This window comes from Triplophysa dalaica, chromosome 2, assembly GCF_015846415.1.
Source record: "Triplophysa dalaica isolate WHDGS20190420 chromosome 2, ASM1584641v1, whole genome shotgun sequence".
NCBI lineage: Eukaryota > Metazoa > Chordata > Actinopteri > Cypriniformes > Nemacheilidae > Triplophysa > Triplophysa dalaica.
Window position 1 is genome coordinate 3,497,980 of NC_079543.1, and position 17,524 is coordinate 3,515,503.

Below are 17,524 nucleotides of genomic sequence, written 5' to 3' on the forward strand. Positions count from 1 at the left end.
ACAGCAAGAGGAACACTTGCTATATACATTAGCATCAGGAAGCTGAGTAAAGTTAAGGAAACAGGGATAGAGATATAGGCCTGGTTTCACAAACAAGGTTTAGCTTAAGCCAGGACTATGCCATAGTTAAATAAGAATATTTAAGTCGCTTTTATTAAAATGCCTCAGATAAAAATATTACCGGTGTGTATCTTGAGACAAAACAATGGCAATGACATGTTTTAAGAAATTTTTAAGGGTCATTTATTTCAGTTAAGACATTCTTATCTGTGAAGACAGGCAATAAAGTTGCACAATGCACAATATGTGTAACTCCTGCAGAAAGTCTCCCGTAGTGTGGTCAATGACAATAAATAAATACTCACAAAAAAATTCACAAGGAATTTTATATGGAATGATATTCTCCCTGATTTTTTATGCTAGTCTCAAGTAATAACTGCACAAAAAATCTTTACACTATCACACTTTTTTCAGTTTAACAAAACCACACAACAGCAATGCATTTTTTTAAGGACAAATGCTTAATCAAATCAATGTGGATTATAAAGATGTCACTATTGATGTTATATCACTGTACATAACTCAAAGCATTCTTATTTTGTCCGAAATAAATAAAACTCTTTCTCCTGAGCACTTTCATTGGTAGTCAAACAAAGCAGTTCATTTTAAATAAACAAATGTGACTGTAAACACTCTAGTTAATGAAGACATTTTTACGTTGAGTTTGGTCAATCCACCCAACTAAGTTCTCTATCTGGACTGTTTTAAAATCATTGATTTGTACAGGCAGGAAGTAGAAATATTTCAGTACAAGAATGATACCGACTCACTTTAACTTCATCGAGAATTTTGACGTCCATAAAACTAATATGAGAAAGACTCTTGACGGGTCTTAAAAATAAATCTATACAGAACAAAACTAAAGTACAATTCATTAGGTCCATACATTCTAGAAATTGTGCATATCTGGAATGTTTCTCTGTGCAGGGTGGATCACAGAGGTTGTGTGTGGTCTTTAATGTTCAAACCCAGATTTTCTATGGATCGGCTGGAGTAAAAACACCAGACGTGTGCCTCTCTTCAGTTCAGCTTGGTGATGGTCACACTGCCACTGATCTGTATGGTGTCGATGGCCGTAATCGGTGTCACACGGTGATAGAAGTCGAAGAGTTGATGACCGTCCACCAACACGCGAAACCGCGGGTGTTCGCAGTGGATCTCAATCTGAACAAACAACCCAGCAGAGAGAAATAAATGCTAGTAGGATATCAGTAGACAAAACACGGCCTTAATAAGACCCGTTCTTAGGATGACGATTATAAAACAAACCCTGAAAGACTGCTCTGCCATGAAGGGGAAATATGGTATCGACCTCTCTTCTTCACCCCAGGCATCGGAAATGCAGGCGTTGCGTAAAATCTCACGGTCTTCGAAACGTACGCACATGTCCAGAGCCACATCCCCACAACCGCAGGTCAGACTTATGTCAAAACTGACAAGAGACCGACAGTTTACAAACAGGTTTATGATTCAACTGAACACATGGGTGCTTGTCAAAAGGTTTTAAATGTTGGGTTCGAAAACCACTCAGAAGGCAGAGCATTGGGCGTGTAAGGAAATGTAAATTATCTCTTTTGACACAGTCCTGTTCTGATGCTCAGACTTTGATTTTATCAGCAGATTATCTAACTTCATCCTTATTCATCTGACAGTATCACTAATGTTACAGTTTCAGGAAACATAAGAGTGACTGGCCGCAAGAATTAACAATAAATGTGGTGTTTTCACGGGGGATTGTCCCTGGAGAAGCTTATGCAAGCATGTGTTGGCACCAAATACCTGTCCGGGTCTGGGCTCACGACACCCATGATTGTGATTTTCTTTCCGGACCGTAGTCCGTCCCGTATCCCTCCGCAGAACGGCACAGCCTGTCACACAGACACAGTGTGAAGAGTTTACGGTAACACGAGCCGCATTTACAGGTTTAAACATGCAAATATGAATTGAGTAACTTGAAAGATAGACCAGCCGTTACCAGGTTCTGCTCATTTTTCTGGGAGGACGTACAGTCAGGGTCTCCGATAGAACTGCTTAGGTTTCTGTTTTTCTATGAAGGACAAAGTACAAACAGGAGGCAAATCATGAATGATGGGCGGCAGCCATTTGTGCAAAAACATGCAAATTGTATGGATACACATAAATTGAAGAGTATTGGTGTAGGTGGATGTTTAATTTATGAAGCTCTTTCTGCCGATCAAATTCATATATAAAGTAGAAATTTCAAATGTTAGTTAAACAAGTACTTTTATTCTGGTTATTTTGCCTTTTTTGAAGCTGAGCAGCCCCAGTCCACATCCACTTCTGTTGTATGGAAAAGCAACGTGAACAATCTTTAAAAGTTTTCAAACTAAATTGACTTTAAAGTCCCTGTGAACTGGAAGTTGCGATCGTGTATACTTCCGTATTTACACGCATTTCCGAGTGAAGCGGAATATCGAATGAGAAAAATTAATCTTGTTATTTTTCTGCGATTTGATTGGATGTATAATAACAGCCGTTACATTTTTAAATGGAACTGGGAGCAGACTGACAGTTGAAGGGGAGGAGTTGATGGATGCCCCGCCCATTACGTCTAATTTACGGACGGAAGTGCATTTTCAGATTATGAGGGCACATCAATTTTAAAAAGAAAAGGACCCACATTGGTAAGATATCCACAATAAACGCAACAATATTTCAAGAAAAAACAGGAATGATTATTTTTTTACTTTTACTGCGACTTTAACTAAAAGAGGACAAAGGCTTTCAAAAAACGACTAGGATTAGATTAGTCAAGAGTAAACGCTGACAGATTTTTCATTTTTTGGTATACTGTTCCTTTAAAAACTATACACTAAGCCTTTAAGCACATTCACACTGCTGATAAACCATTTTCCGTGTGTGTTTGTAGTAAAACACACTTCAAATTCTCCACAATGAAAAACTACAGCCATCAGAAAACACACGTCACTCTTCTGTACTCACAAGCTCCCGTCGGACTGCGCTCAAATCCGCCATTTTACACAACAGATCCGCATGGGAAGCCCGGTGTCAGAGGGTTAGACAGGGTTCGGCTCGAGAGCGGGTCGGACACAGCTCGTGTGTGTTTATTGTAGTCGGACGGTGAAAGGTGCGCAGCAGCAAAGGAATGACGTGACACCTGAAGCGCGACCAATCAGAACGCGCCCGGCAAATTTGCGTTCGCTTGTGACGTACACTGAATGTTAATCCGAGGACCAGTTTTAATCAGATGTAATGACTTCAGTCTGTGTTAATCCCAATGGGATATAGCAAAACATTGCTGAAAATGCATTTTCTTTTATAGATTACTTTGACGTCATCACTGTTTAAGTATAATATGAACACTGAAGACATGAGAACTCTTAGCCTGAAGGCAAGACGCTACGAAATTATGTTTTCATTCATAAATGAGTTATTTTTACCCTTAGGAAAATATAAAATCCATGTTTTTTTCGATGATTTGCATAACCTTATTTCCAAAACTATATGCTGGTTACTTTTTGTTTATTTGTCCACATAGAGAAACAAACAGCTGAAATATAACAGCATTAATTATTAACAGACTAATGATAATATGAGAATCCCATGACGTTTTCCAAGCTATGAAAAGCAGTTTGCCTCTGGATCTCCTTCACGATACAACTGCGTTCAATTTCATAGTTTGTTTCATCCAAAACATTTATTAGACAAAATATTAAGGTTAAGGTTAATAGTTACATTAACTTTTTTGTGTGTGTTGTTGCTGCACTGCACTCTTAAAAACGTTGCTACACAAAGAAGACATTTTTTGCTCTATGGGTTCATCAAGAACCTCTGTTGCACAAAATATTTGTTATAGTTAAACAAGATTATATATCTTTGACTATAAAAAAGTGCAAAATAAATAGTTTGTTTAAGACCCTTTCCTGGTCCTTGGATCAAAGCATCTACCCAATGCATACATGTAAGGAAAAATATATTTTGAAATCCACTCCACCAAAAGAAAAACATAGTGGGGTGAAATGTAACGAATGTAAATTTAAACCATGTGTGGTAATGGTAATTCCAGCCTACAGTTGCATAAGAGTGAAAATTATTACTATAAACAAATCCTGAGGAGGGAAAGGCTCAAAGAAAAGAGTGTTTTCTGACTGACATTCCAGATATGTGTAAAACATTCCGCTCTGTATCTCATTTGTGCTGCTGAAGGGGACTTTGTAATGAATGTTGTGTTGTGGCTAGACAGTATATACAGTAGGTGGCAGTATATTGCAATTCTGTACTGACATCCGTCTTAATATGGCCTGCTAGAGCTTGTCCCTATAAATCTTTTACTACTAAAGCTAAAACTGTACTTTATTTATTTGTGCACGCTAACTTGCACCTAGAAGCGATTACACGACCATGAGGTCAGTGGAGGTCTATGTATAAACATTTCAAAATAACTTTGTTCGTAATGACTGTATGGGACTAAAAAAAGTCGAGATTTTGAGAAATGTCTCAGTGGTTTTGTGTCCACACAATGGAAGTCAATAGGGTCCAATGTTGTTTGCTCACCCACGTTATTCAAAATATCTTGTTCTGCAGAACAAAGTCATACAAGTTTGAGTAAATGATAAAATATTTATTTTGGGGGGGTGAGCTATTCTCATAAATGTTCATAGTGTGAACAGAATCCAAAATGACATTAACTTAAATAACGTCGCCTACTTTTTGTATAAAAATGTACCTTGACATATAACCTACGATTAACATTTATCAACAAAAGACTAATCTTTCCCTCATCATCCCACTAGCAACCTATCGGCTTATTCAAGATTATAAGCGTGGCAGCTTTTTGTTGTACCAATTCTTTCTAAAAGGCTGTATAATAAATCATAATCCTCTGCTGTGTCATGGTTCAGTGTTCTGTGCTCGTGGTGCATGACCGGTCTGTGAAGGACTCAAAGAGCTTGCATGCTAACACGCTAATGTTTTACACAGACAAAACCTCTGAGACAATATCTCTCTTTTCTATCTCCTACGCCCAACTATTGCGCGCTCGCACACTCAGACATCAGGACTCCGGCCAACCGGTCCTTTTGTTTCCCTCTCAAGTCCAAATTCAGGGTATTTAAAACACACTGTAAACACACCGGTGCTCATGGCAACTGTCGCCATGACGGCATGACAACAAGCCCTTGGCAGCTGGGGTAACTTAATATTTGCCTTGCGTTAGCATAACATTTTCATTATGTAAGGCCGAGGCAGCAGGGCAGCGCGCTCCCATTGAAGTTTAGAGCAGTCAACGGTTGCTATGTTGCTGTGTGTTGAGTTGCAACTGTGGCAACAAAACCATGCTGAAGTACTTCCTTTAGAGAACATCTGGTGAGAAAAAAATGTCCCCGGGGCGTAGTGTGCTCTGAGAAAGAGAGAGAGAAAGAGAATAAGAGAGAGAGAGAGAGAGAGAGAGAAAGAAAGACAGACAGACAGACTAAGTGATATGAAACAGAACAGATGCATAATTCTCACCGCCAGGCTCATAGCTGTGCCTCACAGCGTACACATAAAGGACGTGTTTGAACTCTGTTGCTGTGTGTTGGAATTCTGACTCAGTTTAAAGGGTAATTTGGGGATTGCATGACTGAGGAGAGACTAAAGGTTGTAAAGCTGTGTGAGTAAACCTGTTTATGTTTGTGTGGACTACACCCATGGATACACCTGTGTCGATTCAGCACACCACAATGACACCCTGCCAATGCATGTAATACTCCATTAGGCAAACATGCATTCATAAGAACTGACTGTCGATGTTATTCTGGTTTGCAATGTCAGTGCTCTTTTTATTCTTTTCTGATCTATTCTATTCTTGCTTGTCTTATGAATTTTAATCATTCGTTTATGAATCTACAAATATGAAGAATACGATTTTTATTCATAGGATTTTGAAACTATAAATAAAGATTAAGCTACTTACATGCAGTGCGTATTTTCTTCATTTTTAACAATGACTATAACAACACTTGAGTCAAGGTGACAATGGTGGTCTACATATCATCAGTAGTCAATGTATCACGTTACAAGCGGATTGCGGGTCATTAGGACAACGGCAAATAAAGGAAAAGATGAAGGCTAAAAAGTTAACGCTTCGTACTACATTACCCACAACCACCCCCGCGCACTCGTTAGTGACGTACGCTCACACGCTGCGCAGACAGGAGCGCTGCGCTGCTGATTATCTGTGCAACTGTCAGTACAGACAGACCGCTGGCGAGTCCGACAGCCGCAAACGCAATCTCATAACTCGCGTGCTTTTAGTTTTTTTATCCGAAAAATAGAGCAACATTTAATATTAATTTTCGAGAGTGAGTCGTCCTCCTGGAGTTTGTTTAAATTGACGCATAACTGCGAAGGCAAGATATAAAGGTTTATTAGAGGTAAGATGTTACCTTTAGTGAATGCAAATTGTATTGCAATGCAGCCTTGCGTATTTTCTGTATTTGTCAATTCTCTGGTGTGTATCAATTTTGTTTTTCTGCACAAACTGCGCTGAAGTGCATCAGCGGGGTTGTAACCAAACTAAGAAAACGAATCAAAGTCTACATTAAACTATGCTGTAAATTCTCTGTATGGTTTTATTGCATTGCCCTTCATTTTTGAAGAGAATGCTATTCTAAGATACTTTTTTAAATGAAAAAAAAAAGATGAACTTTACATCATCTTTCTCTTTCTTATATTTAATATGCATGTTTTAAAATGTAGCCTACATGATGCGCCTAAATATACGTAAAAGTGTATTATTACGGATGAAATGTATTAGTTTAAAAAATATACTATGGTTTAGTTTGTCACTGATTGATTGACACTTGTCTGCATAGTTTTCATAATATTCTCCTCTAATACTCGATGTGGATGTGCTCGGGTTTGGGTTGCCGTTTGAACGCTGCAGGAGTTTATAAATAAGCGCATCATGTTACTATGGGTCTCTGTCTGTGTTTCCATGCCTGAAAAGGCTCCGGATCAGCGTTTATTTCATCGCACTGAAATGCTCATTAACAGACGCGCAGGGCTGGACTGCGAGCAATCCACTGGCCCACTGAAGAGTGTGTGTTTCTGTACATCTATCTTTATGAGTTTGATTTTAGATCAGCAGAGTGAGGACTAAGAGAGTTAAATGAGGACATTTTGGCCGGTCCTCACTTTCTGAGACCCCTTTAAAGGGCTGTTTGAGGGTCAAGACCTGGTTTTAGGGTTTAGGTTATAATTAGGTTTAGGTTAGGCTTAGGGTCAGGTACTCAGTTCTGATGGTTAGGGGCTATAGATTGCATTGCGTTAATGTATGTCCTCATAAAGATAGCGGTGCAAACATGTGTGTGTGTGTTTGTGTGTGTGTAACTTCTGAGCTTAAAACATATAGTCAGAAACCGAAGGCGACTAGCATGGTTGAGTTAAAGTTTGCAAACACATCATGTTAAAACTCTTACAAAAGATGTACCCTGGTAACCATTAAACATGCCATAGTTAGTTTTCTCAAACTTTCTAGATCCAAATACTCCTTTCTTAAGTCCCTTCATGCACTCCCCCCTTCCAAATTATTGGGAATGACATAATCAGGTCCCAATCAGTGCTGGCGTGCTGTGGGGCCTGCATTTTTAACAGAAGCCTTTGTATTCGTATTTGTTTTTACAATAAAACCCCAATGTAATATTTGTATAATTATATTCAATATTTATTATATTGCTGCTGATTTGATTATAGAGATGGCTGTTAATTTACTTCTTTATAAATACAAAGCAGTGTCATTTTTAAATCCTTTTATGCTTTTGAATTAATAGAACGGATAAAATGTGTAGGAAAAACACATCTGAAACATTGCTTCTTTATTTGCCATCAACACGTTTTACATTTTAAAGTGATTTTTTTTTCAGTTTTGAGTGAGACCGCCCGGTTCGAGAAACGCTAGTCTAGCTTTTGTCCTTCTGTAGTCTCATGTCATTTCACATCTGTCAGACAGCTATAGGATGCATGTACACTTCTCATTCTTCACCTTTTTACTTGTGGCTGCTTAACTTAAACCAAATGTTGAGATGTATTCTCTCAGTCTCTAGTATTCTTCTAATCATCAAACCCCTGTATGTTTAGTTATGTAATTTTTTTAACCGTTCAGCATCTGGTTTGGATTGGAGGGAACAAATTCCTCCAGATGATTTTACACTAAACTGACGGAGCACCATCCACTGCATCCATTAGAGCTGACAAAAGGCTCTCTCAGAGGGTCTTCGTTGTGGGATGACTGCTAATATACAGGCGTTCTGAAATGTTTTGGCAAATAGTCTGGACACATTAGGGCACATAGATTATTTCTTTCCCAAAAAGGAGAACAAATGTAGAAACTGACCTGAAACAAATACATCATTTATTTGTGAAGAAGAAGAAAGTCTGGATGGTTGCAATGGATTTTATAATGTATGTTTATATGTTTATTCTGCTCTGTGGTCTTTAAAAACTGTGCTTTCAAACAAAAGCTTTTAGAGAAAATAATTGGAATTTTATAACAAAGAAAGGACTGGATGAGAAAATAACATTTTCCGATTTTAAACCGCAAACATTTTTGAGTTTATCTTGACTGCGATAGTTCACCCAAAATGAAAATTCTGTCATGAATTTTCCCTCACTCTGGTTGTTTCAGACCTGTATAAATTTCTTTGATTGTTTGAATACACGGAAAGATATTTGGACGAATGCTTGTAACCAAACAGTTCTTGGACCCCATTGACTTGTAGGAAATATTGCAATGGTAGTCGAAAGTTACCCAGATTTTAAGCAATTAATAAGCAATTTTTCATACAATGGTAGTCAATTGGGGGCAAGAACTGTTTGGTTATAAGCATTCTTCCAAATATCTTTGTCTGTGTTCGTCATAACAAAGCATTCGTCAAAACAAAGAAATGTATATAGACTTGAACAACCCAAATGTGAATGAATGAGGACAGAATTTTTATTTTTGGGTGAACAATCTCTTAAAATTCCTTTGAATTTTAGTGTCATTAGCATTTAAATCACATTAAATGTAAGCAATTTTTTTAAATCTCTTACCCGAGGTATTACTTATAGTAAGGGTGAAGCTCGCCGTAGCAAACACTGCTGACATTTTAAATGAATGCAAGTTTCTATACATCAGAAAAGTGACTTTCATTTCATTGCGCTTTTTCAACTTACTGTGGTTAAACAAACAAAATGTCAAACAAGCTGTCTTTCCAGCACAATGGATAAATTCAATTCAGTCTCTGTGGATGTGCAGTTATTAACAACAGTGTTTTGTGTAGTCTTCATCTCTGCATCAGCGAGGAGGTTGTGTGTCTATGTTATAAAAGATTCTTTGTTGTTTGACAGTGAAGTCACTCTTTGACTTGTGCGTCCGGTTGGGGTGGGTTTTTCACGAGCTCGGCACCCAGCAAGGGGTTTTTCAGATTGTGTGAATAAAGCTCTATGTTGACCCACCTTCTCGCTGGAGGAGACGACCGACATGGACGATTCTTTGATCTGTACAGCAGTGCTTTAGTTGACATTAAGGACTATTAAAGGGATAATTCACCTGAAATGAAAATGTAATACCCTCTTGGCATTTCAAAACATGCATTTCAAAACATGTATGACTTTCTTTCTTCCGCGGAACACGAAAGAAGATATTTTGAAAAAGGTTGATAACCGAACAGCACTGGCACCCATTCACTTCTTTTGTATGGACACGAAACCAATTCAAGTCAATGGGTGCCAGTTATCAACATTCTTCAAAATATCTTCTACAAGCTTGAAATGATAATAGGGAGAGTAAATGATGGCAGCTTTTTCATTTTTGGGTGAATTATCACTTGAAGGGCTACTGTGGTGGGTATTAACCGGAAAAGATACCATAGAATGCTATTTAACAATATCCATTATCTCCTTTCTACAAGCAATGTTAGTCGTATGTCACAAATTCAGTCACTACCAACAGTTCAGTGATACGTTTTTTTCCAAAACCATCGTCAAAACATTTACAAACAACAGCGCCAAGTGTGTTTGGAACTTTGGCTCTCCCCCTGTGAATCACAGTTACTGTAAATAGAGAAAAACAACCAACCTAACAGCTTTATATATCCACATTTATAATTCATACTTTATATTTGATTGTGTCAATAAAGACGCCATTTATGAAGAGTCCACAAAGTGTGGTGCAATAAAGAATGCAATGGGAAAAAGCGTCTGAACAGAAGCGTGGAAAAAAGCAAAGCAGTCCCTTCATGCCACATTCTTTATTTACAGCAGGTCTGATAAGAAATTGTATTGACATGTAGAAAGCTGCTTAGTCATCTAACTGAAAATTATTTTATCATTTACTCATTCCATACATGTATGACTTCTGCAAACGTTGGTAACCAAACAACACTGACCCATATTTACTAGCATTGTAACGATACAAAATCACAGAGACGCTTCTTTAAATATCTTCTTTTCTTCCACAAAAGAAAGAGTCATTTACAGGATTTGAATGACAAAAAAATTAATTTTTAACAGGTGCTTGTACCCCAAAATACTTCTACTTATTATAAGGATAATTTCTCTTGTCGTGACAGGAGGTTATTTGTCTTATTTAAGAACAAAATGGTGATAGATTGAAACATATTTGCGCTTTGATCTTTTTGGTTACAAGCCCACATCTTTAACCGCTATACCCAGAATTTCCTGAAAAGGTTAAACGTGTGTGTGTGGTTTCGTTCATGCCGGTACCGTGGAAACTTCCAGTTTTATATATCACAGCTCATCATTTGCAGACGTCTCACTGGCGTGTAGCGAGCGTCCATACTTCAAAGCATGTAAACTCAGAGAGGTGTGTGCCCTACATCATCCAGTGTATACTCTGTTGCTGTGGAAACACCGCGCTGTGTTTTAGCCGGCTGGCAAGAGTGCAAGCAAATGTCTGGCATGCATACAGGGACCGAGGTTGGGGTGTGACACACACACAAACAAAAAACACACACACACACAGAACAAACTTGCCTCGGGCTGACAGTATCCATTCTCAAGACACAAATCTGCCTTTGTGTGTGACAGGAAAGAGAACGTAAAGGCTGAATATCCACATCATGACAGAATCTTTCTCTGTCATGTTTATGTAATTACCTGGAAGATCATATATCCATACTGTAATCTCGCTGTCAATCATATAGACCAACAGGAAAGAGAAAAAGTGGAGGTTTTATTTATTATTTGAATAAAAAGGGGCACAGTTCTCCAAGGTTCAATACACCGTCTTTGTAATTTTGTAGATTTATTCAGCTTTTTCATTTTTTTATAATATTGTGTGTTTTGGGCAGGGGCGTCTACCGCCTTCTATTTTTTATGTTTTCGGTTTTATCGCGTGCCAGAGTCGACTTTTCGTGACCGCCTGACCTTGTCAGAGCAAAACAAACTGGTGCCAAACCACAACAAGAGGAAGTGAAACTCTGTCACCACTCATTTCTGGAAGATTTTTTGACACATCTTTCCTTTTTGTATTTAAGGGGTATAGGATGTGTCGATTTGATTCCAGCATTAGCTTTTGCTATTTATTTCTTTATTCTATCTTAATTTGTTGTTTTTATTTCGTGCATGTTGCATTGTTTTTAAAAACATATTGTGCAGTGAGCTCTCTGGCGCCGCCCTGCAGGTGGGAACAAGCATTACATCATTTACATTCACGCTTGAAGTGTTGTGCTGCTGAGGCGTGTGTCGTAGGAGTGGAACAAACACAACAGTGAATCAGAGATGCGATGAGAGGCATCTGTTGCTTAGTCATTGTTACATTTAGTGCCACAGATGAACCAAGTTTGTTTTTGTGTTTTGTATTCATTTGCAGATGTCGTATGGTGAGGCTGTGATGGTGGAGCAGTGAGGAGAAAATCCAAAAGAAAAACTTGAAATATAAAAAATTGTGTTTAAGTACTTCAACACTGAAGACCAAACCAATGTTGGCACCGGAACCGGAGACACTCAATCCCTCAAAACCCATCAAATACGGAGAGCTCATCATCTTCGGGTAAGAGCATCGTTCTTCCTCACAGGATTGAATTTATTATTGCCTTAAATTTAAAGAGTGAGCACTTTAGCCACGCATAGTTTAAGATTTGTAATTCATATTTGTCTTAAAAATTAAAGTTACAATGGCTCACTATCAAACGGAGACCGGGGCAGAAGGAGAAGTCGTTTCGCTCTCAATAAGAGACCCAAAGCTAACGGAGTCAAACCCAGCACAGTCCACACCGCATGCAGTCCGCAGGCTGCCAAGGTACCGACTCATTTTCCTGATAATCAAGTGAATACGTCTGCACGGCTGTTATTGGTCATTTTTGTGTCACGTTAAATTTGGACATCTGCACTAACTCAATACTAACTCTGATGTTTTTGCTCGCAAGAATGATTGGCAATACAGAATATCCCAATTAGCATTTAAAGTGATTTCTGATCTTTTGCTAACATCAATCAGATTCCTTCGTGCCAAAACCCCGCCCTCTAAAGACGACAAGACAACTCAATGTCAACAAACTCAAACGTGCTCATTGATAAAGAGGCTGAGAGTGTTTCTGAGTTTTATTTTGTCATTTATGGAGCTTAGGGCAGTCACAGAGATAATTGTGATGTCTGAAGACATCTATGTTAGTGATATCTGTCAGTAGAGAGTTTCACATGCTAAAATAAAACAGTTTGATTAACTGTTTATCTCTTTAACATGATGTGATTTATGTCAAATAGTAAACAAGTGTTTGGTGTGTTTTACCCAGGCCATCAGTAACAAAGACCAGCACAGTGTGTCGTACACCTTATCCAGGGCACAGACTGTAGTCGTGGAGTACACACACGACAACACCACAGACATGTTTCAGGTACAGCAACATATCCTCGCTCATGACAAGTGGAAGAGGAAGAAAAGCTTTATCTCAGCTTTTTGATCTGTGAAACACCTAGACACAGACACTATATGACCACTGAAATCTGGATTGTATCCATCACTGATAATAATCAGCTTTCTTATATCTGTACATCATGTGAAATTTTTGAACTATGACACAATTTCCTTATTGTCTTTTGCAGATCGGTCGGTCCACTGAAAGCCCCATAGATTTCGTGGTGATGGACACTGTACCTGGTTGTCATGGCAACAGCGACACACTGTCGTCCCAGAGCACCATTTCGCGGTTCGCCTGTCGGATCGTGTGCCAGAGAGTGCCGCCCTATGCCGCACGCATCTACGCCGCCGGCTTCGACTCGACCAAGAGCATCTTCCTTGGGGTGGGTCAAAGTGCCTGTCTCGACACACTCTTCCAACACAAACTCTCTCCTCTCTAACAGTCTTTCAATATTCATCCATCCATCTGCTGCACGATCCATTCATGTGCTCACCTGTCTCCTATCATTGCTCCTGGAGAGGCTGAAATTTAACAAGTGAGTGACTGAAGTGTGATTGAATGTTTTTATCGAAAGAAGGAGTGAGTGAATGAATAATTCAGTGAGTTTGTGAGTCGAATCTGTGAGTGAGCGAGTCGAATCAGTGAGTGAGCGAGTCGAATCAGTGAGTGAGCGAGTAGAATCAGTGAGTGAGTGAGTCGAATCAGTGAGTGAGAGAGTCGAATCAGTGAGTAAGTGTGCCGAATCAGTGAGTAAGTGTGCCGAATCAGTGAGTGTGCCGAATCAGTGAGTGAGTCGAATCAGTGAGTGAGTCGAATCAGTGAGTGAGTCGAATCAGTGAGTGAGTCGAATTAGTGAATGAGTGAGTCGAATCAGTGAGTGAGTCAAATCAGTGAGTGAGTGGAATTAGTGAATGAGTGAGTTGAATCAGACAAATGAGTCAGTGAGTGAGTTTAATCAGTAAATGAGCGAGCCGACTCAGTAAATGGCTGAATAAGTAAATGAGTGATTCACTGAGTAAATAGATAAATAAGGTAAGAAGTGCATGCAGAGGTCTAGAAGTGGGAGAAGGAATCAAATATTGAAGCAAAGAGTAACAGGCCATCTCATTCCAGCACTTCTCCAATTGAACGCTGTGCTTATTTTCCACTTTTTCAGGAGAAAGCGGCGAAATGGTGGTGTGCGGACAGCCAGATGGACGGACTGACCACGAACGGTGTATTAGTGATGCGTCCACAACACGGCTTCACCTGCGAGTCCAACCCGGGCACCTGGAGAGAAATCTCCGTCTGTGGAAATGTCTTCACGGTCAGGGAGACGCGGTCGGGACAGAAACCGGGCAAATTGGTGAGTGCCAGTACAAAAGCTCTCTTTCTGTCTGTCTCTCACTCACTCACCCAAGATGACTAGTTGATACAAGTAAAAATTTAGTAAAATTTACAGTCAATTTAATACTAAAATATGAAAAATACACCCATACCGTGTGAAGTCACAGTCAGCAAGAAGAGAAATGAAGGTTAACAGAATTTTCCAAAACAACGCCAACAAGGCCTCACAAGCTCAAGAGATTACCACCATGATTTTCAGTGGTAAACAGATGACCGTGTTTAGCACAACGTGTCAGTTTTGGTGCCAGAAACATTACCATGCCAACTGGTAAATTCAGTGCTCAGTTATGTTCTAGAAAATTCTCAACAAGCTTTATCAGGCATCTCATACACACGTCTGTTGAAGACAGGAGCGCTTCTCTTCTGCAGTGCGACTGTGAAGTTGCAGGTTTTTTCATCGGCTCAATCAGCGATCGCCAACAGAGACAAAATCAAAAACAAAACATGTGTCCTGTTGTGTGTGTGTGTGCTGTTATGCGTGATATGGCTTCCACCCAACTGGAAATTTTGTTGTGTTTTTAAAATCTCGTCTCCATGGAGTCATAAGTCCGGTCCGTAACCTCGCCATGCAGCTTTTTTTTGTGGGACGTTATGAAATGACGGTCGGTGGTAAACAACTGTGATTCGAAAAAATCTCTCAGCCAGTTCCTCTCGGAAAACTAAGCTTTGAGGACAATTTTCAATAATGTGTCTGAGGTTTGTTGTGCAGACGTGAAACGCCATATTTTAGGGATAAATTTGAAAAACAAATAGTTAAATTCAGAGGAACATTTTTGTTGTTCGGATGTTGACTTTTCATAGAGCTTTTTTGTTTTATTTAGTCTCAGATGCAATGAGAAATAAAAATAGAAACAAATGACACAATTGTTCAAATAGATTCAAGCGTGGAGCTGTAAAATTATTGTAGATTGTAAAATAATTTGGATTTGATTAGAAATGTTTGAGTATATAACGTCAGGGAGGCATTTAATGGAGACATATTGTATGTGAGATTGCTTCTCAGGAGAAATAGCTAAAACGATGGTGACTTAAAACTAAAGGAATAAAACAAATAAATGCGTCCATTTCATTTATGTCTAGAGGAAACAATTGGAATAATAAAGAGATCTGGGATTTTTCTTTTTTCATGAGAATGTGTAAATCAGCTTTATGACCATGAAAACAAATTCATTGTGACATTATTTCACATTCACATTTATGCAATTTGATAGAAACGTATTTTCACATTTTGTTTTTTTGATAAAACTTATCATGAGCTAAATATGATGAACATACTTTTAAAGTACAATAATACATTGAAAAAAGATATTTATAGATTTTGGTCAATCGTATTGGTCCCGTGTAGTTGGATTATGGTTTAAATGTTGCACGGCTTGTTTCAAGTGTGTGTGTGTGTGTGGCTGAGAGATGTCGGCTTGATTTGTGAGGTCTGGCTGAGACGGCGGTCTGTATGCAGACCTGAGGTGGCGCTTAGACGTTTCAGCTGATATTTTTTGTTCTCTAAATAGTGGATGTGGTTTGGACTCACTCCACACAGTACTGTATGTGGACTCAATTGGATAACTGAGTGATCATGTGTGTGTATTACAGCGCCCTCTAGTGTTTAGTGTCTGAGGAAATACATGCACACCATTCAATAATATGCTACTTTTACTTTACTTTTTTTTAAGAGAATAATGTTTGAATAAAGAATATTGAAAACAAATGAATGTATGATGTAAAGTATGGACAAATCATCGAGAGCCGTTCTTCTCTCTCATTATAGGTTGAAAATGAATGCCAGGAGCTAGTCGATGGCTCTTTGATCGATCTGTGTGGTGCGACCCTTCTGTGGCGGTCAGCGGAAGGCCTCTCTCGCACACCCACCGTCAAACACCTGGAGGCGCTTCGCAGGGAGCTGAACGCCGCTCGACCCCAGTGTCCTGTGGGCCTTCACACTCTGGCCTTCCCCAGCTTAGATCGCTCCATCAGGGGTTCGCCCCACGAGGACCAGTCCTGGGCGTATCTTCACTGTGGACACGTGCATGGTTACCACGCTTGGAGGGGCCGCCGCAGGGTCACGAAGGAGGGCTCCACCGAAGAAGAAGACGATGAGTCTGAAACAAAAGAGGCAATGGAGCCGGAAGTATCGAGGGAGGGGGACAGAGAGTGTCCCCTCTGCCGCACACGGGGTTTGTACGTTCCGTTGAAGCTAGGCCGCGAGTCAGGGTTCTACCTGGACGAGGCTCCTCCAACACACGCTTTCATTCCGTGCGGTCACGTGTGTTCGGAACGAACGGCCGCGTTTTGGAGTAAACTGCCAATACCGCATGGAGCGCACGGCCTTTACCCAGCATGCCCGTTCTGCATGAAAGCCGTCGCTCGGGACAGAAAGTATGTACGACTTATTTTTCAGGGACCGTCGGACTAATTGTGTATGTGCGTGTTCAAGACTCCACTGGACTTCTTCAGGCCGCTAAACTGCCAGCCCACATATTTAGCCCACATCACTGTTTTTTCCCACAAGCCATCTGTTCTCAGCACTGCCAACTGCCTTGTGCTCTCCGATTGGACGAAGCGAAACATTCGCTGTACATTTAGTAGTCGACTGTTTAGTGTCTGAGGTTACGCTTTGAAAAATAAAAAATAATACATGGTTTACAATTATTTGTACTTCATTTCTTGATTCGTCAGGAATCAGAGCTTATGCACTTAAATGCACTTGTTGTTCAGATTTATTGCTTTGGGTTTCATTTTGTGTGCTGCAACAATCTTAATCTAACAGATTTTCTCAAAATACCAAATATTTTCAACATTAATGATGGATTTCAGTCTGCAGAATATGATATTATAAATATAAATTATATGGGTTGTATTGTTGTTTAATTTTCTCAGATGTTTTTGTATTTTTCTTGAAGAATAAAGTTGCTAGTTCATTCTTGAAACTGCTTAACTTTTTCATGTTAAATATTACATGGTCATTCAAACTTAACATTTATACATATAGACACATCTAGTATCATATAGATGATGACACAGATTTTTTTTCATGTATATTACTCCTCATTCAATTGTCATTACTTGTTTCATATAAAATACTTTGGCAATATTCTAACTACACACAATGCCAATCAAGTAAAGTTAAACTGAGAGAAACTAAAAACGACAGACAGAAAAAGAGAGAGACACAGAGAGAGAGAGAGAGAGAGAGAGAG

General features: G+C 39.3%; 2 protein-coding genes across 4 annotated transcripts; one reads left to right on the top strand and one right to left on the bottom strand.

Moving 5' to 3' along the window:
- Positions 1 to 219: 219 nt before the first annotated feature.
- On the bottom strand, positions 220 to 3,178 carry lgalsla (lectin, galactoside-binding-like a). Its single transcript, XM_056732056.1, has 5 exons — positions 3,025 to 3,178; positions 2,036 to 2,107; positions 1,840 to 1,928; positions 1,330 to 1,492; positions 220 to 1,224 (listed from the first exon to the last, which is right to left on the bottom strand). The coding sequence occupies exons 1-5, from the start codon at positions 3,055 to 3,057 to the stop codon at positions 1,081 to 1,083; spliced, it is 501 nt and encodes a 166-aa protein (XP_056588034.1). The 5' UTR covers positions 3,058 to 3,178; the 3' UTR covers positions 220 to 1,080.
- Positions 2,168 to 17,183, top strand: peli1a (pellino E3 ubiquitin protein ligase 1a). Of its 3 annotated transcripts, none has more exons than XM_056732036.1 (7): positions 2,168 to 2,705; positions 11,897 to 12,076; positions 12,196 to 12,325; positions 12,819 to 12,920; positions 13,129 to 13,326; positions 14,101 to 14,289; positions 16,096 to 17,183. In XM_056732036.1, exons 2-7 carry the CDS (start codon positions 12,006 to 12,008, stop codon positions 16,738 to 16,740), a joined length of 1,335 nt encoding a protein of 444 aa, XP_056588014.1. In that variant the 5' UTR covers positions 2,168 to 2,705; positions 11,897 to 12,005; the 3' UTR covers positions 16,741 to 17,183. The 3 variants fall into 3 exon arrangements, with proteins under 3 accessions (XP_056588014.1, XP_056588022.1, XP_056588006.1); XM_056732044.1 differs by lacking the exon at positions 2,168 to 2,705 and adding an exon at positions 4,719 to 5,692; XM_056732028.1 differs by lacking the exon at positions 2,168 to 2,705 and adding an exon at positions 6,257 to 6,455.
- The last annotated feature ends 341 nt before the right edge of the window (positions 17,184 to 17,524 follow it).